This window comes from Python bivittatus, unplaced genomic scaffold, assembly GCF_059951505.1.
Source record: "Python bivittatus isolate LINGU-HERP-01145 unplaced genomic scaffold, Pbiv_v1 ctg000970_np1212, whole genome shotgun sequence".
Taxonomy (NCBI): Eukaryota; Metazoa; Chordata; class Lepidosauria; order Squamata; family Pythonidae; genus Python; species Python bivittatus.
In genome coordinates this window covers 398,653-423,741 of record NW_028277121.1, presented here as the reverse complement: position 1 = coordinate 423,741, position 25,089 = coordinate 398,653, and the positions used below count along the sequence as shown (strand labels likewise).

Sequence of the window (25,089 nt, the reverse complement as noted above, 5' to 3'; positions counted from 1 at the left end):
TCAATTTAACGCCTTGCTGTCAATCGTACTGGAAGGCAGATATAAAAATAATCCCTCTGCTGCCCAATTACATTCATACAGCAAAGGAGCTACAGAATCTGCAGTCTCTCTGCTTTGCTTATTTTATATTATAGAGCCCATTTTATACATCTTTATTTGGTAGAATATCCAGGTCATACTGAATTATATGTCAATTCTTTTATCTGATCAGATAAAGGTCATTTCCTTGGACATCACCAAATGTTGTCATGCTGCCTGCAAAACTAGTCATGAGTTGCTTCTCCTATGTTGTAATACTGTTTATTGTTCTTAGTCACTAACTAAAAATAAAATAAAAACACCGATGACAAAAGGCATTAGTGCTGTGGACAGAGACATGGAGACTTCATATTCCTCCTCTGATCATTTGTGTTAGTTCCAGCTTTATAGTGTTACTGTTAATATGTTTAGATTCTAAGAATCAGTTTTACTTTTAGGGTTATAATTCTAGTGTTAATAATACCTTGTCATATTATACTCCACTTACATTTCAGAAGTCATATTGATCTGGTGCTTTCTGCTTTCTTTTTATTTGCTTGCTTGCTTGTTCTTGTTTAGGCTGATCATTGACTGAAATTAAGTTTGTTAGACTGGAGTGATTCGAATTTTACGCATGTTGAAATATCAAGAGGCAGCTTGTTCCGCAATCACCTCTGAGTAGGAGTTCTTTCTACAAAACCTGGGGAAAAGTTCTCTACTCATCATTCTCCAAAACACACTATCTATCTGTTGGTAGAAACACCAGATAAGGATGGGGAAAAGAAAATTGTCACTCTTCACCAAGAAGAATGACAAGACATGCCTTTGGAGCATGGATCCTTCCTGAGGGGTACTTTGCCTTTCCTTGAGGAATGCTGAAAGAAATATGAAACGGCCACACAATCACACAATATTGCTACTCCTGTATCATTCACAGGGTAAAAAGCTAGCAAGGAGGGTATTTTGGGGAACAGAAGGTAAGCAGAGAGGATGGACAAGAAGCGAGTTGGCAATTCTTCTTTGTTTTAGATTTTAATTCTGAACAAGAGAAGAATTTGCAGGGTTGAAAAGAACATCCGATCCTCTGTGGCACATTTTTACCAGCCCCTCCACACAGGAGACCAGCATTTTGTGAGCCTCTGGGTTGCTCCCAAGCAGGAGACGAAGTAGACATGTCATGGGTGGATTGAAGAGCATGACACTGTAGGCAGTTTTATTTTCAGTCCCCTGCCTACTGTTCTCCAGAATGGAATTTGCCTTTTTTCTAAGAGCCCAATTTAGAGAGATTTCTAAAATATTTGCAAATCTTTCCCAGCATAGAAATATAAAATATTGTAATATTAGATAAATATATTAAGGATTAAGTTGTTGTACATGGCAATCTGTTTAATCAGATACAAAATACAGCTTCATACAAGAAGTCAGAACCTCCATTCTGGAAAAATGCAAGTACTACTAATTAAGGGTCTTCCTTTCTTAACTATTAAGAGAGGGGAGTTTTCTCTCTTTCATGTACACCTTCCACTTATTATTAAAAACTGAAATTTATGTCTATTTATTAGATTTATACCCACCACAGCCTAATGACTTTTGGGGTTCTTCTCTTGCAGTGAAAAACCAAGAGTTAACAAGGGAAATTGCCAAGCACCTCATATAGATGGGAGTTTTCTGATTACGTATTTTTTGCAAGGAGGCTGCAGCATTTATTGAAAGCAGCCAATTCTTAGAAAGAGCAGCCCCAGTGCTGCTAATGAGATTTTTCTCCAGAACTTCTGCAATTCACAAGTACTCCTAGACAGATCAATCATAATAGCATACTTTGAAGTCAGAAAAACTCTAAAAAGCATATTTAAATGGATGATGTGCCTCCTGCCTTCTTAAAAGACCTTTCCTCACTTTTATATATAATTTGATTTTAATACTGTTGGATGTTTTGGTCTCAAAAGAAGCGAATGCATTAATGATATATTTGCCTGATTCTCTTTGTCCCATGTCAGATAGAGTGAACGAATAATCTCCTGCAGGCCTCAGTTTATATATTTTTCATCTAAAATCAATCATGTGGTATTACAGCCAACGTTCTAATATGAAGAATTAGCTGCATGCAATCAAAATTGAAAATTGATTACATTTTGCTGACCCAAAACTGCTACTCTAAGTGTATTATTTATTACAGAAATTCAAAATAATTATGATAGTTCCAGGTCTGCCTTCCACCTTTTGACAAACTCTTAGTTGTATGCAACTTTTAACACTTTTATATTTCATCTTATACACGAAAGCCAACTTTTACCATCCATCTTTGGTCCAGAGTATAGGTACTCTAATTTTCCAGGATAAAGTCCTTGTGAACACAGTAGAAAATGTGGCAACAATATAGGAAGGCATCGAGAAAAATGAGGGATTGGGGGGACAATTTATGATATATCTTTCCCCTGGGTATGAATAATATAAAATTGAGACTGTCAATCCAAAGAAACATCATTGTGCATATCCAAACAATTTTATCTTCACAGAAACCAAGTTACCTAATTTTAGAAGAATGTTGGATACATGGACATGGACAAAAACATAGTTTCTTGATTCTATTATGAATTATGTTTGTTGGGTTCTTGATGTTCTCTGAGCTTGATTGCTTTTCTGAAGACGTTTCAGTGCCAGGCTAGGTAGCATCATCAGTGAAGGGAGAGTGAAGTTTGCTGGTTGACATCAAGAACCCCACAGTTGAACTTTCAGCTATATACATTGTCTACAATTAGAACTATGTTCAGATAAGCAACCCTGTTCAACAATGGCCATGCACAACAATAGGCTGTATCTGCATTTTTGTCTCTGAAGGTAGAGACATGGGAGTGAGGCTATTAGAAAGTAGACAGGCATTTATTTGCAAGGGTTGGGACGAGGGGGAGCTAGTGACAAAAAGTGCATCACATCACAATGCAAACCACAGAACTTGTGTATGTGTTCAATGTCACATGTACGAAAGGCTTGGTTTGCATTATGACAACATGGCATGCTTTGTCACCTGTTCCTTAGTGTCACCTGTTCCTGGGTGCCTATGAATGCCAGACAAGATGAATTTGTGATAAGAAATTTCAGCCAGACATCACATTTTTTGCAACATGATAACATAAGACAAAACACTGAAAAGAACATAGATAGATTAAAAATGAATACACGTTGCCTAGAGCTGTTCCTGAAACTGAAATTGGCAACTTTACATGAAGTCTTTTTCCTTCTCCCATTGTAATGGGTTGAGTTGGTGCTGTGGGGAAAAATGGGAGGAGGAATATTATATATGCTGCCTTGACCTCCTGAACAAAAAGAAGGATATAGATCAAGTAAATGTATAAAGAAACTTAACCTATCAATGAACCATAGAATTCTAACCGGAATGTTTCTTACCAAGTCACTTTCTTTGTTCAGCCCTCCAGGTCCAGCTTCTGGTTCAAGGCTTATAGACTCACTGCATTCATCTGCATCAGTCTTAGCTGTTTCTCCACCAGAATGTTGCTCAGTTGAAGGACATTCTAAATTCAATGGCTGTTGCTCTTCCAAGTCATTGCTGGAGCTTCCAGAAGCTTCCTTTTTATCATCTGGTGGTGATACTTGCACTGTCTTTTCATTATGCATCACTGTGTCAGAAGCTGAGATGTTTTGGCCAGATGGTGACTGTTCATTTTCCTCCTGTGTTAACGTCTCACTTCTATCATCTGACATTTTTTCAGTCCTATAAGAGGAGAAAAGTAGTGATATATTTCTATTTGGTTAGCATGAACCATTCAAAGCAAAATAAACTAGAAGATGTTGATATTTCTCTATAAAACTCTACATGGGGATATTCTGCTTGTGAGTCTGAGCTCTGTGTGTCTGTGTCTCATAGCACAGTATTAGGAGCAGGACCTTCTCAGTGGCAGTACCCTAGCTGGTAGCACTTCAACTTCTCTCCTGAGGGGGGTTTGGCCAGCTATCTTCTTTGAGACAACACTTGAAAAATTGGCTGCTGATTCAGGTGTTAATGGAACAAAAGATACTTTATGGCAAGATTATCCTTAAAATAATCCTATTATTTTGCTTTTATTTGCCTATGCTAAAATATATATGCTGCCACAATGTCCAAGATTCTGGGTTGGTCTCACAACTAAACATACTTCAAAAACATCTATAAAAACATCTTCCATAGTTTATAAATTAAAACCCATTAAAAAATATCCATACCATAGCCAAGCTAAAAACTAAGCACAACGGACAAGAACCCCCAACTACCTAGCACATTTTCTACAAAGAAGAAGTCATATTTCTGAATGTTAATAAGGAGGGAGCCATCTGGACTTTGAGGGCAAGCTCTTCCAGAGTGAGGGGGAAGATCTAGCCCCACACAGCTAGACAAGACCAAGGAAACAAGAACTACACAGATTTCAGAAAGGTATTTTTAATGCTAAAATCAGAACTTTGGAAACTGTAGTAGGAATTTCCCAACCTTACTCATAGTGAGTTAAGTAAGGCAGTCTCTCTCTGAATGCTTTGAAACACCTCTTCCCAGGTTCTTCCCCCCTTGGGCTGAGTTGCTGTTTATGAGATAAGCCGTCCACTAACTTGTACCAATAGAGGTGAATATGTGTAGCTCAGGGTTGAACTGTGGAGTCCTTGGGGTTCTCTGAGCTCAGATAACCCCAAGGACTCTACTAACTTGTCTCTGTTATCTCTTGATTGTTTAGGTCTGTGTTATCATCCTTTCCTTTCTCAGCCTCCCCACAATCTCTCTCTTGGGGGCCATCACCAAGAAGGCCTGCTTTCAGCCTTTCACTCCCATAGCATACCCTCTTCATTTTCATGGGGCAAATAAGCAGAATACACCTGAAGAAGACAGGACCACAGGTAACAAGGGCCCACGCGGAAGGGCTTTTCTGTTTTAAAAACCATACCTTGTATTTATTTTTGTATTTATTGTTATTAAGCACTGTTAGTTTGATTGCAATGGTCTTATTTAAGATTTGGGATTATTTTCAGTCTTAACTGCTCTCCTATAAACTACCGGGGGCAACTCTGGTTGGAAGAATGATACAGGTGTGACATAAAGCAAACCAAGGGAGAAGAGGTTCAAAGCTTAAAGCAAAGCAGCTTCATTTTGACATCCCTTTCCCTCACAGCAATAAGCAAACTCTGACCCGGACATGGAATAAGAAAAACAGTGAAGGAAGCCATAGCAATGCAAAAAAGCGGCAGAACTTTCTTACACTAAGCTACAGTTTTCGAGTCCCTATCTGATTTCCAGGCACGCCGTGCAGCACTTTGCAGGTCTGCAAGGAACCCTTTGTCTTTTATGAAACTGGATCAGGAGCACAGATATTCCAAGACCGAGTGTCTGAATAAACAAGGTGCAATATATGGTGGTCTGCTGGGGATTTGGGGAATACTGGTGCCTGCAGGAAATATATATTCACTTATTTTCAATCTCTTGGGACAGCAGAGCACTAGCAATCTGGCAGGGAGAGAGAAGAATGTTCATGTAAGTGCACGAATGCATAGTTTTGAGAAAGTATGTATAAGTGAGCGTGTGTACACATGTAGGTTTAGATAGATACAGTATAGGGTATAATAATGCAGAACCAGTAACCGATTGATTGCAGAAGGATCTGAAGGAGAAACTGAGCAGGCAAAAGGTGGGTGCTTTGTAGTCTTTTCCATTTACTATACGTATGCACTTTTTTGAAAGGTAATTCTAAGTCTCGGGTAGAATTGGAAGCTACTTCCGGACTACAATTTCTTGGACTTTATGAAGGGAAAAAAAAGATTGAATCAAAAAGGTTCTGTTTCCAGAAGAGATGCAAAATTGACCTGGGGTTTGTACTGTATATCAGAGAATTCTCCTTCTGGAGAACTTCAAGTTTCCCATCCGTGACCTAGACAAATGCATAACATTTCAACAGCATATTAGCTTTTTAGGTGATCCTATCTTGGCTGATTAAAGGGCAAGCTGTGCCTCTGTCTCTCTCTATTGCCGAAAACTCTGTTCCAAGGGGTTTTACCTTTTTTATACTGAACTTAGTGCAAACTGACCAGCACAGCGTGACATTGCCAAATAACTTATGGTTATTTTTCAGGTGCTGGGGGAAAAAAGTCCTCCTTCAAATCTGTGACTTCATGGATACATCCATGTTGTTTTCTTGGCAGCAGTACAGAAGTGGTTGGCCATAACCTCCTTCCAGCACAGTTTTTTGATTTCTTTTGAAGCCCAGAAAGGACACTCCTGTGCTGCCACCTGCTGAAATCCTCATGATGCTACAAGATTTTAAATTACAATCCAAATATTTTTAGACATTTCCTATTATACATATTTACCTTCCAAGGATCAAGCTGATGTGAAAAGAATAGTCACAGTTGAAGTATGTGTGTGTGTGTGTAGCTGTGTGTTACACACTCGTTTTAAAACAAAACCTACATTTTCTCCATCCTAAGAGGGCACTGACTGGCCTTCCAATACCGAAAGCAAACTAATTTTAGCAGAAATAAACAGGTAAGGCAGGGTAAAGTGAATAAAGAAGCCATATACAGCTCCTCTTCCACAGAGATCCTCTCGAATTAGAAATTGCCCTCCATCATAGATCTCAGTCTGGATGACATATTTTAAATTTTGAGAACATGAGTGCTTTTGGAAAACAGCTGTGGAAAAAGTCTTGCCTGTTCATTAAAGCGCTGCCAGGGGGAACATAATCATTTATAAAGCCCCAACTGACCAGCATGTTATTGACTAAACTTTCCCTACAACCTTTGCTCTTTTCCTGGGTCATCAGACAAACTTACAATCACACCACTGAGCTGGAGCTATCAATTATGAGGAGTCTGGGACTGTTCTTGGAAATAAAGGTGATGCTGGAGGCTGGTGCTCTGAATATCATTATTATTTTAAGTCAAATCAGGAAAAGAAAGCACGGGAGGTGCCAAAGGGAGAAAGCTGGCCTGCTGTAAAGCACAAAAGGACCCAGAAGAATTTGAATGGGGTATAACTGGGAATAGACAAAATGAGGCTGTTGCATGATGTCTGGCTTGACCCTTAGTTTGAGAAGACATATGAGGCAAAGATACATCAATAAAGTGTGCTTGTTGGATTAGACTGACATTTCCTAACTATTAATTTCTTCTGCAGAGCCTTCCTGCTCTTCATTCTTTCTTTGGAACAATGGCCAAGCCAGATGTTATAGGAAACAACTGTGTATTTTCGAGCCCTGTCTACGTGGCAGAGGTTGAGAGCTCTTGATAGCTCCTCCGTGTTTGCTTCCACATGTTTCATCTCAGCCCCTTTGATGTTCCCTTACAATCCTCTTATCCTACACCTGCCTACTCAGAGTTGATGAAGTTACAGCAAAGCTTTTCCTTGTGCCTTAACTCCCTCGGGAAGTAAGACATTAGGAAGAAGCTACTTCACGTGCCTTGTGAGCCTTGCCCCTAGGATTCTGCAAGCTTACTTTCCTACACATGCATCGCACACAGACTCACTGGGCAAACCGGTTCTTGGGACTGCAGAGCTGCTGGGGCACAGCGCTTCTGACCAAATGAGCTGGTCAGGGATTCTTGCCCCCCCGCCCCCCCGGCTAAAAAGGCAAACTCCCCCGAACTCTCGGGCGCCCGCCGGCCCGCGCGTCAGCGCCGGCGGCGTTAGCAAGCGCTCCCTCCCGCCCTCCGCTTCTCCAAGGGACGAGGTTACCGCGAGCGCTTCCGCCAAGTAGCGGGACAGAAAGGAAGAAGTGAGAGTCCGGAATCGCCAAAAGAAGAAGAAAAAAGAGGAAGAGGAAGCCGCAGCAGTCATTCTGCCCCTTACCACCGCCGAGCCGTTGCCTCCGGCGCGCCCTGACTGCGCCCTGCACTCCCCGCCCGGCCACGTCGGCACAGGCGAGCGGCGGGCGCGGCGCGGCGCGGCGCGGCGCGGGGCGGGCCGAACGAAGGGCCGAGCCTTCGCGACGCGGGGCGGGCGAGCCCCCGAAGCGTCTTCGCGGCCGGAAAGGCCGGGCGCCGGGCGCCCTGCGCGGCCCCGCCGGCTCCCCGCTCCTCGGCTCAGCCCAAAGAGGGGGAGGCGGACGAGAAGGGGACCCCCGTTAAAGGGAGGGAGGGAGGGAGGGAGGGTTCTGATCCCCAGAAGACCATGAACACGAACGCAGTCGCGGGCTGCAGCAGACGGGCGCAGCCGCTTTGCCAACTTGGCTGAGTGGGAAAAAGCGGAGCAGGGCTGGACTTGGCTCATGCCTGGAGGGGAGGCCACCAAAACATCCGGAGCCGTAGGCTAGGCTGGAAGGTGGAAAAACAACTCCGAAGGTAGCTGCGTAGCATTGCCCTCTGGTTGTCAAGAAATCTGAAACCCTCTTAAAACCTTTGTGAATGAGTGTGTGTGTGTGTGTGTGTGTGTGCGCACGCGGGCATAGGCACGCCCTCAAGTCAGTGTGGACTCCTGCCTGGACTAGTCCCTGTAGTTTTCTTGGCAAGATTTCAGAAGTGGTTGGCCATTGCCTGCTTCCCAGGGCTGAGAGGGAGCAACTGGCCCCATGTCCCCCAGCTGGCTTCGTGCCCAAGGCGGTACTTGAACTCACAGTCTCCTGATTTCTAGCCTGGTGCCTTCACCACTAGACCAAATTGGCTCTCTTTGTGGATGATAGGAAGATAGAAGTCAATAGAATAAAGTGTTAAAGGGGCAAAAACAAACACCCTGCCAATTTTGCACGTATACTCCATTCCATATCTGGCTTTTTCTTGGGGTGATATTCATTTACGGAGAGTCACCTCTCCTGTCTGCGGGAGCTGGACTATTTCCACATTCAGCAGAGAGGCTCTGGACCGCTGGCAGGAGTAGGGCGACAGGGACCGATGGGAAGCCCACTGCCATCAAATAATGACTTTGAGGCATGCCAGCCTGGCACTGGAAGGAGGCAGGACATCACCTGAGTCCATCTGTTCTTCCAAAATGAGGTATGGACCTTACAGCTAGAGTCTAAGGAAGCAGTGAGACTCAGCAACTCTTGGAACAGTTGCAAGCTGGTGAAAATCAGGAGTAGAGTTACCCTCTTGATGGTTCCTGAGACTTTCTGCACACCATTTTGACAGAGAAACCCAGACCCCAAGCTTTGGCACTTCCATATTCCTCACTTTCCCCAAGGAATTAAAGGGCCTTCCAACAACTGTGCAAAGCAACCCAGACCGATCAGCAATGGGCATTCAGTAGCTCTATAAAAAGAAAGCTGGGAATTCAAGTCATCTGCTTGGCTTATCTGGAAGGCTCTAACCATGGTTCAACTCTTGCAGATGCACCCATCAGGCAGTTTGGTTTGATTATTGTTAGCTGAACAAACCATAGTGGTTAGGCTCTCACATAGGCCTCAGCCATAAGCCATGGCTTATAAATCGAAGTTGGTGGATTCACAGGTATTGCTAACTTTAAATCAGGCAAGTTATGGTTTAGTGCTGTCTCTGTCACCAGGCAAACCAAGCGATAGTTTATTGTAAAAATCATGAATTATGAGTACTGACTTCACACTGTCCCAACCCTCTTGCTCCATTCCAGATGTTCCTATAGGTAACCATGCACCTCTCCAAGAGGTGGCCATCGTCTACTGACCCTTCCTTTCCTTCCCCTTCTCTCTCTGTCTTATCAGACTTTGGGGTCTCCCCATACAGCCCTCTGCTACCCCTCTCTTGTGAATGGAAGTCCTGTTTTGCCTGAATAATGATCAACATAAGATTACTGAAGTCACTACTGACGTATCAAGGGCACGGCATATGTAGCTATGATTCTCCTGACCATAATCTCAAGGGTGTCCACAGGATACAGTCCACAAAGTCACGATGGTGGCTGTGACAGTGTGATTATGTGCACTGTGTGTGTGGCATACAAAAGCAGATGGACGAGGGATGACTTGATAACAGATTTAGCATACGTATCTTGATACAGGATGCTGAAAGAAAGAGTTCCAACGTTCCTTTGATCTGAAGAAAGTGGAAACAGATTAACATGGTTACATCCAGCTTTGTGCATGAATGCTAGTTTACCCTATTGTTTTACTTTATAAATACTAATCAGTTATGTATTAGTATGTATAAAATGAAATAATAAATTAAGCTGACATTCATGAAGTTGGGCAGGCTGGTGCAAATATGTTACTGTAAAAGTTCAGCCCATCCATGTTGGTTTCAGTGTGGAAGAGGTTTGCCACTGCTGCTGTCTGGAGTGTTTCCCCACCTTCCCAGTCTAGCCCTGGGATCTCCTCGTGGTCGCCCATCGACATACTAACTAGGACCAACCTGAACTTTTCTGAGATCAGCCCAGGTTGGCCGCCTGCTAATACAGGCTTCTTGATCCTTCGGTAACAAAACAACCACGTTGTTTGGGAGGGGGCGCCCGTTCCCCGCCCCATACCGACGGCCCGGGAGCGTGGCCGGCGGCTTGTCCTGGCGAAAGTGAAATTCCCTCCCCCTCCCCCTCCCCCTCCCCCTCCCCCGGCGCAGTTTTCCAGCTGACGGGTTTCCCCGCCCGCCCTCGCTCAGCTCGACGGCTGAACTAAGCCGCGAGACGGTCCGGAAACGACGCGCGGGGGAAAGAAGAAGCGGGCAGCGAGGCGCGTCCCGGCTCGGAGGAGGCGCGGCCAAGGCGGGCAGCCCCGAGCAGGACGACACCGGCGTCCGGGCGCCCCAGCGCGCGCGTCTCCTTCCGCGGAACGGCTCCATCCGACGGCCCGGGCAGGGCGCGCCCTCCTCGCAAGGTAGGTCGCCCTCGCCGGAGCGCGGGAAGGGCGCCGGAGGGAGCCCCGGCGCTCTTTCGGGTCGGGTGCAGGCGCGGTTTGGGGACGGCTGCGCGGCAGCGAGCGCGCCGGGCTGCCGCGGGGCTGCGCGCTTCCTTGCCGGCGCGGCTCCCTCGTCGCGGAGCAGGCAGAAAGAAAACTCGGGACCCTTCTGGGCTGCCGCTGCCGCCCCTTCCTTCCTCCCTCCCTTCCTCCCTCCCCGGGCGCTTGGCGACCGTCTGCTTTGCCCAGCGCTCGCAGCGGCGAGCTCGTCGGAGCGCGCCCGGCGGATGAAGAGGAAGGCGTGGAAGGGACCGGCCGGAGAAGCGCCTGCTGGCCTCCGCAGGCCGGCGCTCGGGCACTTCTGCCCCCGTCGCTGTTTCCCGCCTGACTTCCTCTTCTGAAGCAGCGACGCGAGCCTTAAAAAACAGTCAGGGAGCGGACATATTTCCCCCGGAAACAGGAGCGCTCGGTGCTGAACAGCTCCTCCCTGCCACGATTTGCCTGGGTGGTTCTCAGGTTCCGATGGAAGCTTGGATCGGTGAGGGAAGAGGTGGGAAGGAAAAGCTCCGGAAAGGGGCTGGTTTCTGTCCCGTCGAGCCTCGTGCAGGAGCGCCCGGGGGGTGTGACGGCCGCCCGCCCGCCCGCAGACCTCGCTGGTCCGAGCGCCTGCCCGAAGGGACCGGGACGCAGACAGGCGCTGCCAGCCTCAGACGCGTGAAGAGTAGCTGGCGTGCCCGTCCACTGGGGGACAGAGGCTGAAGGCCCAGGTCAGAAGCAGTTCAGGGGGACGGTCTCCGGCCCCAGAGAAGGCTTCCTGTTGTCTCGCCCGTATTGTCACGGATCGTGACACTGAAATGACATCTCAACTTGCAGTGGGGCACTGTGGCCAGTGGGGCTAGCTCCCAAGCTCCAGGTCCTGTCTGGATTTCCATGGGTCGATGAGCTAAGGGTGACCCATTAAAACGGACCCTGTGTTGGAGGACTGTTAGACCAAAACTGTATTACTTTCATTTCTTCTGTGTGGCCTTACATCAGTGTTGTCCAAACTTGGCCACTTTAAGATGAGTGGACTTCAACTCCCAGAATTCCCCAGCCAGCATGGCTGGCTGGGGAATTCTGGGAGTTGAAGTCCACTCATCTTAAAGTGGCCAAGTTTGGACAACACTGCCTTACATCAAGGCTCACTTATCCATCATTCAGTTAGAGGTCTGCTCACGCCAAAGGTTTCTGGGGTCAGCCAAAGCCCTGTTAGGAAATGGCTGCGACTGGGTGCCCTTTTACGGCGGAGTCTCAGAAGCCTTTGTGTGAAGCGTAAAAATCAGAAACTAAACTCCTTCTATAACTATACACCAGTAAAGCAAGCTAGGCTAACGTCGGTACAGTATTGATGGTCATGGACAAAGCTAATCAGCGCAGAGGTCAACTTTCAGAGTTGCTGAAACTAGATCAAACCACGGTCGTGTGTGTGTTCGATTAAAACAAAATCTGTTTCTTTTCATCGTAAAGCATTTCAACGTGATTGATAATAAATGATAAATAAAACGGACCTATGCATCATAGCAGCAATTAAATGTACTCCAGTGTAAATTCTCCTTAATATTATTTATATTTTATAAGTGCCAGTAAGTTCTTACAGGTTCTGCATTCCTTCATAATATCAGAGGGGTGCTATAAATAAATGCTTTAATTAGGAAAACCTGCAAGTATAAATTACAGATGTTTATACAGATATTTCAGATTTTCAGTTACCTTCATTCCCAGTCAGCTCCAAATTTCACAATAATCTCTCCTTTTGTAAGATATCTCTGTGGGTTATTGCCCGCCCGTCCTTTTCTTGAATTTATGCACGTGCAGTCAAGGTATGTTAGTCAGATAGGGAGAAGAGCCTGATCTGGATTCTTTAAATCAATTTTTGACTCTGCTGTAACGCCTTAAGTAAGAATTGGTCCCTCAGAGCTAGCCTGAATCAGTTCAGGTTCTGATAGGTTCTGTTTTCCAGTAGATCTGATTCTTTGTCCTTAGCATCCTCAAAGCTTGAACTAGGTTTCGCATTCGTATCGTCCAGACCTCAGTAGGCTCTCTCATGATCCCGTGGTCCTTATTCACCACATTAATCAGCAACCACACACTCCATATAGGTTTAGCAACTCGTTGATGGAACTGTCATGTTCTTGTATAAAAAGCGGTCTAGTATTTTAGGATTTTTTTTTAAAAGAAGGAACTACTGTATAGAAGATAAAATCTGCTTCAAGAACCAGAAAGAATTAGATTCTCTTGGCTGCAACGGACAGATAAATGAAGAAAAAAGAAAAAAAAATCAATCAAATTCGAAGTCAACGTTTTGGGAATGAAAAATCAACGAGTGTCCTTGAGCAGAACATGAACATGTAGCAGAACTTTTATATAAAAGTAAAAGATTTAAATGGCATTATTTAAAATATTCAGAACATTAAAGAGAGATCTCTATATGCTGTAAGACTGCTGTGGGAAACAGATTTAGCCACAGAGATTTAAGAAGGTAGTTGGACCACAATGTGGAAGAAGCAGTTGCTAAAGAGAAAATCAACATGTTTTAAGCAATTGCCCCTCAAAACAATCCATAGATTCCTTTTAGAATTAACAGCATGAATCCACAGGTCTGCAGTATGGCTGGAGATGACTGAGAGCCCAAGTATTATTTTATTGGCTAAGGGGAGTTCAGCCATTTCTTCTTTAATTTAAGAAATTAGATAGATAGATAGATAGATAGATAGATAGATAGATAGATAGATAGATAGATAATGTATCATCAAGTCTGTGTTAGTGATCATATAGATAGATTTTTCTCTAGGATAATCTGTCCCCAACCTGGTCCTTCAGGTCTTCCAATGTTGTACCTGTTATCCTTGTAATTGAGTCCATCCATCTTACTGCTGGTCCTCCTCTTTCTTTCCTTCCACTTTTCCCAACATCGTAGACTTCTCCAAGAGTTAGGTCTTCACACAATATTTCACACAGTATAATAATTTGCACCTGGACATTTGTGCCTCAAGTGAGGACTCTGGGTTGACTTGTTTTACACTCCATTTGTTTGTTTCCTTGGCTATCCATGTGTTCTCAGATACCTTCTCCAACACTGACATTCAAAGGTATCAATACTCTTCCTATTCTGTTTCTTCAAAGTCCAAAGAAGGAGTCTGGTAGCACCTTCTCAGATTAACAAATTTTATTAATTTATTAATTTTAATCAGAATATTAATATTAAGCTTTTGTGAACTACAGCTCACTTTATCAGATGCAATGAAGCGACTAGAGTGATGTAGGATTTAAATTAGGATGAGGTGGGGGAAGGAGGGGAAGACAGGATTGTTATGCCAATTTAAGTAGATTAATTTAAGATTTAGTCCCTCTTCTGGAATAGGACAAAACTGGGTGGCCCAATGCAGAAGAGGGCAGGACTGCTAAACCTGATGAAAAACTCATGCCCTCCTTTGCTTCTGACCACTGCAATAGTCCAGCCAGGTGTGTGGCCTTAGAGATCTATGACCAGATTGGTTAAAACAGGTGTTTGGGTTGTGCAATTGGTGATAGAAGAAAACTAAATACCCAATACCATTTCCCGATTGTGTTTGCTACCCCCTTTGCCCAGGGGGACATGCATAGAGGCCTTATAGTTATATACCATGATATCTTGTATGGCCCTGGGTAAGAAAGAAACTAGGAGATATACGTTTTAAAATATACACATGATCTTACAAAAGCTCAAAACACAAAGAAATATATATGCTTCTGGATTCCCCCCCAATTCACCCCAATTTTATCTTTTTACAGACTCACAGAAAGCTATCCTATTTAGGGACCCTTTCAACAAATCATGTTTTCAGTATCTTAGACGACCAAGACATGTATGAGTAATATGAACCTTCTTGATAATGTATTATTAAACAGACACTCCTGTTATTCTGTTAATGTTTCATTTATTGTCATTTAAAGAATAAAGAATATTGAACCATGAAATATTAAGAGCTGACATAATATTATACTGTGAATTATTTTTTTGCAGAACTGTGTCTGAGAAGGGCCAAATCCTACTGTCCTATGGCTGGAAGAAAAGTGTCAGATGCCAACAATTTTCTGTCTATTTGTATATTTATGATAACCTTATGGAATTTCACCCATGCATCCATGGAACATGGATTTATAGCAAACTATTCAAAGAGTTCCCTGACTATTGTTCCTAAACATTTATCAGCCCAAACAACAGTTCTGGATTTGTCGGATAATAGAATACATGAACTAGAAATCTCTGATTTTCGTTCTCTTTCCAACTTACAAGTGCTAATTCTGTCTAATAATTCTATCAGAGAACTTGATTTCAGTGTTTTTCAGTACAACAAAGTCTTAGAGCATCTTGATCTATCTCACAACAAATTGTGGAACTTTTCTGGTCTTCCTGTTAAAAGCCTCAAGCATCTAGATCTCTCTTACAATGACTTTATCACCATGCCCCTGTCCCCTGAGTTTGGCAGAACGTTAAAGCTGAACTATTTTGCCCTCAGTATTAGAAATATTTCCATTGTCAGTGCTCTTACGTATTTACAAGTGGACACTCTGTTTTTGGACTTAGAATATCTTTCTGAATATAGCTCTGGAAGCCTTCTAGTGTTCAATGCAAAGACTGTTCAGATTGTGGTCCCTCAAAATGCAAACTTTCACGTTCTCTTGGATCTGCAGTTCAATGGTACAGAAAGTTTAGAGCTATCTAAGATCCCATCGGAGCAAGTTGAAGATTTAGGAACATTTCTGTCAAAGCTAAACAAAAAAAGTGCATTGCTAAATCTAACAGTAACTGATATAACATTAACTTGGAAAAAACTCATTGAAGTTTTTGAAGCAGTGGGGAGATCCAGCATTAATTACTTGACCATATTATATCCATCCCTTACTGAAATCAATTATGAATATTTTAATGGTGCTGATACCTCATTAAAGGGTTTAGCCATCAAATATGTACAAGTTTATACAGTAGAATTTGACCAGGACATTGTGTACAGAGCTTTTTCAAACATGAATATTGAAACCTTGACTATTTCTGATTCTAGCATATTCTATATGCATTGTCCTGCAAGACCCAGTAGATTTAAGTATTTATGTTTTCAAAATAACACATTGACTGACACAATTTTCGAAGATTGCAATAACTTAGGTATGCTAGAAACACTCATCTTACAAAAGAATAGGCTTGATGATCTTACCAAAGTGAGTTTAATGACAACAAGCATGAAGTCTCTGAATTATATGGATATAAGTTATAATCATTTGCAATACAAAGATAGTGGAAACAAGTGCAACTGGAATGGAAATATAATTAAACTGAATTTGTCATCTAACAAGTTAACGGAATCTGTTTTTAGATGTTTACCGAACAATATCCAAATTTTGGACCTACAAAGTAATCAGATTTCAACCGTGCCTAGGGAGATAATTGACCTGATTGCTTTAGAGGAGTTAAATTTGGCTTCTAACAAACTGAATGCATTCCCTGGATGCGGCTATTTTAGAAACCTTCAAGTACTTAATGTAGAAAATAATTTTGTTCTCGATCAATTTTCTGAATTCTCCCAGACCTGTCAGAATATTCAAAGATTAAAAGGAGGACGTAATCCCTTCAGGTGCAACTGTGAATTAAGGCAGCTCATTAATCTTCAAAAACAATCTGTGGAATTAATTGGTTGGCCTGATTTTTATAAGTGTGAATATCCAAGTGACTTACGGGGAACTCTTTTAAAAGACTTTCATATTTCTGAACTTGATTGCAATGTGACTCTCATGATTACAGTAGTTCTAGTTGTTGCTCTTGTCCTAATGGCCATTGTTTCCTTCCTCTGCATCCGCTTTGATATTCCCTGGTATTTCAAGATGATCTGGCGTTGGACTCAAGTAAAACATCGGATATGGAAGAAGAAATCAGAAGAGATCCTTGAGAACGTCCAGTATCATGCATTTATCTCCTATAGTGAGCATGATTCTGACTGGGTCAAAAATGAGCTAATTCCCAATTTGGAGAAGGAAGACGGGTCCCTAAGGATCTGCCAACACGAGAGGAACTTCATTGCAGGCAAGAGTATTGTTGAGAATATCATTGACTGTATTGAGCAAAGTTACAAGTCAGTCTTCGTGTTATCTCCCAATTTTGTGCAGAGCGAATGGTGCCATTACGAGCTGTACTTTGCTCATCACAAGTTATTCAATGAAAATGGTGATGGTTTAATTCTTATTTTGCTGGAACCAATACCGGCGTATATCATTCCTGCCAGATACTACAAACTCAAAGCTCTCATGGCCAAGAGGACCTACTTGGAGTGGCCAAAAGAGAAGAGGAAGCATGCATTTTTCTGGACTAATCTTAGGACAGCTCTTCAGATTAAACTGCCATACAGTGAAGAAAACAGAGCTCTAGGTAAGAATACTAACTAGGAAACAAACTGATATTCATTGAGGTTTTTTTTTTTTTTTTTAATTATCAGATAAATAATTTTGGGTAGTATGGCTGCATACCTTAACAGAAATACAGGCGAAACTTGAAAAATTAGAATATCGTGCAAATGTTCATTTATGTCAGTAAGGCAACTCAAAAGGTGAAACCAATATATGAGATAGATAGATAGATATGCAAAGCGAGATATGTCAAGCCTTACTTTGGTATAATTGTGATGATTATGGCATACAGCTTATGAAAACCCCAAATTCACAATCTCAGAAAATTAGAATAATGTGAAAAGGTTCAATATTCTAGGCTCAAAGTGTCCCACTCTAATCAGCTAATGAATCCATAACACCTGCAAAGGGTTCCTGAGCCTTTAAATGGTCTCTCAGGCTGGTCCAGTAGGAATCACAAGCATGGGAAAGACTGCTGACCTGACAGTTGTGCAGAAAACCATCATTGACACCCTCCATAAGGAGGGAAAGCCCCAAAAGGTAATTGCAAAAGAAGTTGGATGTTCCCAAAGTGCTGTATCAAAGCACATCAATAGAAGGTTATGTGGAAGGGAAAAGTGTGGTAGAAAAAGGTGCACAAGCAGCAGGGATGACCGCAGCCTGGAGAGGATTGTCAGGAAAAGGCCACTGAAAAGTGTTGGGGACTTTCACAAGGAGTGGACTGAGGCTGGAGTTAGTGCATCAAGAGCCACCACACACAGATGGATCCTAGACATGGGCTTCAAATGTCGTATTCCTCTTGTCAAGCCGCTCCTGAACAACAAACAACGTCAGAAGCGTCTTACCTGGGCTACAGAAAAAAAGAACTGGTCTGTTGCCCAGTGGTCCAAAGTCCTCTTTTCTGATGAGAGCAACTTTTGCATCTCATTGGGAACCAAGGACCCAGAGTCTGGAGGAAGAATGGAGAGGCACACAATGCACGATGCTTGAAGTCCAGTGTGAAGTTTCCACAGTCTGTGTTGATTTGGGGAGCCATGTCATCTGCTGGTGTTGGTCCACTGTGCTTCATTAAGTCCAGGGTCAACGCAGCCGTCTACCAGGAGATTTTGGAGCACTTCATGCTTCCTTCCGCAGACAAGCTTTATGGGGATGCTGACTTCATTTTCCAGCAGGACTTGGCACCTGCCCACACTGCCAAAAGTACCAAAATCTGGTTCAATGACCATGGGATTACTGTGCTTGATTGGCCAGCAAACTTGCCTGACCTGAACCCCATAGAGAATCTATGGGGCATTGCCAAGAGAAAGATGAGGGACATGAGACCGAACAATGCAGCGGAGCTGAAGGCCGCTATTGAAGCATCCTGGTCTTCCATAACACCTCAGCAGTGCCACAGGCTGATAGCATCCATGCCACGCCGCATTGCGGCAGTCATTGCTGCAAAAGGGGCCCATACCAAGTACTGAGTACATATGCATGCTTATACTTTGCAGAGGTCTGATATTGTTCTATTTCCAATCCTTGTGTTATTGATGTCATGTAATATTCTAATTTTCTGAGATTGTGAATTTGGGGTTTTCATAAGCTGTATGCCATAATCATCACAATTATACCAAAGTAAGGCTTGGCATATCTCGCTTTGCATGTAATGCGTCTATCTCATATATTGGTTTCACCTTTTGAGTTGCCTTACTGACATAAATGAACATTTGCACGATATTCTAATTTTTCGAGTTTCACCTGTAAGTTAAACAAAAACCTAGCACTCTTTTGGAATGTGATTTACAGAGAAGAGGGATGTCCAACTCAACTTTATCTATCCATACCAGTTATGAAAATATCTAAACATTACTATATAAAGAAAACAAATGTTGCCTGCATCCTGATGTATATTTGAAGTCCCCAGGGATTATTTTGTGTCTTTCTTTACTATTTGGAAGATATCATGGAACAGACATCTGTATGAAAAAGAAGAACCAAGATAAACACGCACACATAAATCAGGAAACAAATACAGGGAGTCCCCAGGTTAAGAATGCCCAGTTTAAGGACAACCCATAGTTAAGAATGGAGCCTATTGTAGCAAAATTCGAATTAAATACACAATGATTTGAGTTAAATACACAATACTGCTTATGCAGTATTATACTAATAATATGGCGTACATACAAATTTGACTTACGGACAGACCTTGGGAATGGAACTCGTTCTTAAACTGGGGACTACCTGTATTCCAATATATTACAGCATTTGCATGTCTTAACATTTCTCTACCTATTTTCATTCTTTCCAGATATACAAATTCATCTAGGTTTTTCCCTTTGCCATTTTTTGCCATTTGCAATCACGTGTTCCATTTTCCCTGTCAAACACAACTATCTTGGTATTTGATACATTGATTTTCACATGTTTGTTTATTGCATTGTAGAATCTAACATTTGGAAGAAATCACTTAGGTTCTTAGCCAGAAACAAGGCATCATCTGTATATGAAATTACAGATACATTCACATCCCCACTTCTTACAACACCACAAACATTCCTCATATATTTCTCTATAAATACATTAAACAACCTTGGGGGCATCATACGTCCCTGCCTTACTCTTTGCTCAGGGTCAAACTGTTCACTAAATACAGTGGTACCTCGGTTCACGAACGCTTCTGTTCACGAACAATTCGGGTCACGAACAGCTCCATTCGCAAAATTTTGCCTCCGTTCGCAAACGCCGGATCGGGTTACGAACAGGATCCGCGGCCATTTTCCCTCCCGTGACACGTGGTCGTGGCTTCCTGTAGGGAGGGGGACTCTCCCTCCAAGCAGTAACCGCCTCCCCACCCACCTTCCTGTCCTCCACGCCAGAAGTCGCGTCGAGCAAGGCTAGTGTTCTCTCTCTTCGTGCTGTACTTTGTATCATATTTTTGCGGTTTAAAAAAAACAAAACATATGGTTCAGAACGGATTAACCATAATTACATTGAACCTTATGGGGAAATTTGATTCGGGATGCGATCAAAAATCAGTTGGCGACCAAATTCGGAGGGGTCAGAACGGATTAACCGTATTTACATTGAACCTTATGGGAAAATTTGATTCGGTTCATGACCAATTCGGTTCACGACCAGAGTCGCGGAACAAATTAAGTTCGTGAACCAAGGTACCACTGTATTCCATTTATTCTCATGCATTCTTTATTTCCATCATATACTGCTCTTATATTTAGCAACAACTCCATATTTGCACAGACTGTTCCATACCTTAAGCCTATTCACTTAACCAGACACACTTTCTAAATCAACAAATGTAAAATACACTTTTTTTTTTACATTCATATATTTCTCAGTGATCAGTTGTAGAGCAAACTGGTCTGGTCTGTATACATGTGCATGGCATAAGGCCACCCTCTACTTTCCAAACTTGCTTGTTGTCACCAATTCAATCTGAATTCTGTCAAACACCTTCTCATGCACACCTCAAAAACTCATTGCAAAATGCAAAATTAGTAGCTTTTGCATTCATTCTTGTTACTTTTTTTCTTTATACAGGTAGTCCTTGCTTAACAACCACAATAGGGACCAGAAAATTCAATGTTAAGCAGGGGGTTGTTAAGCAAGTTGCGCCTGATTTTATGATCTTTTTTGCAGCGGTCATTAAGTGAATCACTGTGGCCATTAAGCAAATCATGTGGTCATTAAGCAAATCACGTGGTTCCCCATTGATTTTGCTTGCTGGAAGCTGGCTGGGAAGGTTACAGATGGCAATCACATGACCCTGGGATGCTGCAACCGTTGTAAGTCGAGCTGGTTGCCAAGTGCCCGGATCGTGATCATGTAACCACGAGGGTACTGTGATGGTTGTAAGTGCGAGGACCGGTTGTAAGTCCCTTGGTTCAGCACTGTTGTAACTTCAAACGGTCACTAAATGAATGGTTGTTAAGTGAGGACTACCTGTACAAAGAATAACAGCATTCTTCTAATTGTCAAACACAGAAGCAGCCTTCATATATACATTCAGTCATATAGATCCATAAGCAAACCACATCCATGTTTTTAAAATACATCCAATTTTACAGAGTAACCTGTTGCCTTGCCCCCAGCGTTCTCATTTTCATCAATCTTAGTTTTCATAGACACTCACATTTATAGCATTCATTTCCATTACACTCTTTGACATGTCATTATCATTCCTATTCAAGTCTATAAAATAGGCCTTCCAGCGTTCCCTGACTTCAGTTTCATCCCAAATAATTTTATCAACTTTATTTCTAATTCCATTCGCTCTGCTAGAGATTTGTTTTGGGTTCTTCCCTTACTTCCAATTAATTGTTTAAAAATTTCTATTACTTTACATTTTTTCTTCCTTTACCCTTAAGCATCCCTTACTCTTTCACTATATTCTTTGCAACTTTTTTTTGCTATATGTACGCACAATATATTTCTCTCATCCTCAGTTTTTGCAACATTCTGTTTCATGCATTTTTTTCTCATGCATAGCCTCTGCACTCTTACAATATTTTGCAATGTAATTCTTTTCAGTTGGTTCAAAACAGCTTTCACACTCTTATTCCTTATGTCCACTTTCCATTTGTTCTGTTGGGAGAGTAATCTACTAACTTTTTTCTTACAGGAACTGCATGGATGGGGAACGATTTGCTTCAAATCTGATGGCTATGGTTTTTATGTTCCCCCGTATTTTGTGATTTGCCATCTTTCACTGGGGATGAGGTGGCACTCTCCCAGTCCGAGCTGGTGCACAATCTGGGAGTTCTCCTGAGCTCATGGTTCTTACTTGAAGAGCAGGAGCAGCCATGGCCAGGAGGGCCTTTGCATAAATACATCTTGTGTGCCACTCGCACCCTTTCCTAGATTAGGAAGCCCTGCTCGTGGTCACTCATGCCTTAGTCACTTCCTAATTGGACTGTAGCAATGCACTCTACATGGGCTGCCCTTGAAGAGCATTCAGAAGCTGCAGCTGGTCTAAAAAGCAGCAGCGTGGGCAGTAGCAGGTACACCGAAGTACACCCATGTAATACCACTGCTGGACGAGCTGCAGTGGCTCCTGGTAGGCTTCCAAGTGCAACTCAAGGTGCTGGTCATCACCTAAAAGGCCTCCATGGCATGGGGCCAAGTTACTTGCAGGACTGCCCATTCCCAACGGTTTCTGCCCATGCTATTGATTTGGCAGGGTGGCAATGCTCCAGGCCCCGTCTGTGAAACAAGGTCATCAGTTGGGCCTTGGGAGTGTAACTTCTCTGTCATGGAGTCTGCCTTAGGGAACAGCCTCCGCTGGAGATAACAGATGGCCCTGGCTCTGTTGGCTTTTGAGAAAACGATGAGGACCTGGCTCTTCCCCCAGGCACTGGGACCAGGATGTTGAGGGAGCTGGTATGGGGCCCATGAGAGTTCTATCAGGGCCCCAACATGGTTTATTGTTCTAAATTGCCTTTTTTAGTGTACTGTGTTTTTACTCTATTCACCACCACCCTCCCGGTAGCTACCTAGGTTTGTTAAATAAATATTCAAACAAGCAAGCAAGCAAAGAACTATTGACCTCCCCTGACAATCAGGGCTTTCCCATAATGCTAATTAGTAAGGTAAGGATAGACTAGATCACTAGAATGAGCCGCATCCATGTGCACCATCTCTGTTTCAATAAATTATGGATGCTTAATTTTGATTTCAACTGCTTGCATTTGGGTTTTGTGAAGAAAACCCTGTAAATAAATGCTGTAAATAAATACCTGATTTTTTAATGGCTTTATCTTTCATTAGGCATACTTTAGTTGACTTTCCTACTTCCTAATTTTTCCATTACATTGGATTTTTGTTACAGTCACCTTGGATTTGTAAAAAATTTTTGTATATATTCTAGAAATAAAAAAGTCATGAAGGTCTCTTCAGTTGCTCTTTCTGCGTATACATCAACTGAATTATACCTATCTTCTGGCCAAAACCTATAAATATCTCAAAAGTAAATCCTGTTTAATTCAATGGGGATTATTCCAAGAAAAATGACTATCAGATTGTAGTCAAAAGACATTTCCAAGCAATTGTCCTTTGATATCATGGCAATATGATAATTGGTGAAAAATAATCTCTGTTGCTTGGATTGTAAAAGGGGACAGGCCTTTGATTGCAGTATTGCAACTGCTCTTTTGCCTGTTTTGACCCATCTTGAAGTCCTTGCTGGTTTAAACATAGGTGGACACTCAGTCAAAACTCAAGCTTTTGGCCAAAGTGATTCAAAGGGCAATCCTGTCTCAAAGATGGGATTCCACCATTTGTCTTGCAGAGACATCCTTCTGAAAGATGATTGCAGAAATCTGCTCAGAGAAAAATCTACAGAATTCCCTGCTGCCCAAGAGAGGAAAAAAGAGGACTTCCCCCTCAAGGAAGAAAAAAGGTGGTGGGGGGAGGGCAAAATCTACTTCTATCATCTCCAGCTTCCCTTCAGGACATCCTACAATGGCCACACAGTTAGGCTTTGCTTAGGGTAGTTCTAACCAATGTGTCAAGACTTCATTAGCTATTTCGATTATTATTGCTATTTCCATTTTACCGGAATCCTCTTGAAGCCACAAACTGGAGTGGGCAGCAAATACAGCATAAATACATACATACATACATTCTGCCACGCAGTTTAAATGAACTGGAACATTAAAAATCGATAGCAGACAGCAAAAAGCAAGTGGTATTCTTTTCTATTACAGATCCCGTGTATGTTTAATGTGTAGAATCTTTTCATGGGAAGTTGGTGACATCTAGCGGTGTTAGATATTCTTACGTAAGGTGAAGTTTATGATGCCAATAGCAAAATAAACTCTTTTTAGTGGAAAGAATAAGAAGGAACAATTTTTGTTTTATTCATATGGGACATTTTTAAGGACCAAAATCTGTGGATACAAAATGATCTTGGGCACAGGAAGAGATAAGAAAGCTTGGTCCACTCTACTGAAAGATAATGCCAGATCCCTTAACTGAAGACCAGCTACCTCCCTGCGTAAGTATCTAAAAAATACAAAGGACCATACAATAGCTTAGAGTTACTTTACAGCTCTACCCCTGGGCTCTGGGTTGCTCTGTGAACTCAAGATTCTGGGTGGAGGGAGAGTTACAAGGTCTGCAAACACATGAAATACACAGGGTCAACAGAGCATGTAAACTACATCACCACTACTTACTGCTCTCCTTTCCCCTGTGTTTTCTTCTTGTCCCTGAGGCAGCAGAAAGTTTTCCTTGCACACTTTGCACTGCCTTAATTTCCAAGCCCTACTTTGCCTTGATGATAGGCCAATGACAGCTGCTGTCCTTACAGATTTACTGAAGAACAAGCTAAGGAAAGTGATTGGAGGGTTACCCTAGCTTTGTTTCTCATCCCACCACATCTCACCAGTCATCAGGAGGAACATCCAACAGTTGCTCTTCCTGACATGAAGTGGGGCTGGTTCAGTGAGTTACCCATTACAATACCTTTTCTGGCCTTGAACCAGAGTTTGCATGGGTGCATTCAAGCAGCACCCATAAGCTGATAGCAGCTTATAGCCGGGCTCCTTGTGGACACGGGTTTAGTGTTACTCTGAAACAAAATAAGAGCCTTTAAAGCCTTGTTATTTGCAGAAGGTAATACTTTTTAAAATTTATGATTCTAATTATTGCTATCAAAACTAGAACCAGGTGGTGATTTGATTGTTGGGGGTGGGGGTGGGGTTTGCTCGTTATTTATTTGGGTTGTGCTCCAAAAAGGTTTTGTTCCATCTTTCCGCTCTAAAACAAATATTTCAGCAGCTACTAAGAAAAAGGTGATTGCTATTTTTTGGGGAGATGAGAGAGAATGTAAAAGCTAATAATCACAACACTACATAAAGCTAATAGGCACGGTTAACACTAGAAT

At 42.6% G+C, this 25,089-nt stretch overlaps 2 protein-coding genes across 2 annotated transcripts in view; one reads left to right on the top strand and one right to left on the bottom strand.

The window, feature by feature from the left end:
* FAM114A1 (family with sequence similarity 114 member A1) overlaps nt 1-8,085 on the bottom strand; it is a 32,099-nt gene extending 24,014 nt beyond the window's left edge. Inside the window, exons 1-2 of the mRNA XM_088131101.1 lie at nt 7,838-8,085; nt 3,424-3,748 (exon numbers count right to left, since the gene is read on the bottom strand). Coding sequence (XP_087987227.1) covers nt 3,424-3,738 — 315 coding nt within the window. The 5' untranslated portion in view covers nt 3,739-3,748; nt 7,838-8,085. The remainder of the gene's footprint in view (nt 1-3,423; nt 3,749-7,837) is intronic.
* Nucleotides 8,086-8,243: 158 nt separating this feature from the next.
* LOC103054268 (toll-like receptor 6) lies at nt 8,244-23,111 on the top strand. The gene is made up of 3 exons (XM_088131163.1): nt 8,244-10,763; nt 14,827-17,223; nt 21,826-23,111. The coding sequence occupies exons 2-3, from the start codon at nt 14,862-14,864 to the stop codon at nt 21,861-21,863; spliced, it is 2,400 nt and encodes a 799-aa protein (XP_087987289.1). The 5' UTR covers nt 8,244-10,763; nt 14,827-14,861; the 3' UTR covers nt 21,864-23,111.
* The last annotated feature ends 1,978 nt before the right edge of the window (nt 23,112-25,089 follow it).

What these genes read in the sequence shown, in the direction of transcription:
- LOC103054268 (XM_088131163.1), top strand. Translation starts at nt 14,862, where the DNA reads ATGGCTGGAAGAAAAGTGTCAGATGCCAACAATTTTCTGTCTATTTGT. An exon ending in TGAAGAAAACAGAGCTCTAG is followed by an intron (nt 17,224 to 21,825) that starts GTAAGAATACTA and finishes TTTTTCTTACAG; the next exon opens with GAACTGCATGGATGGGGAAC.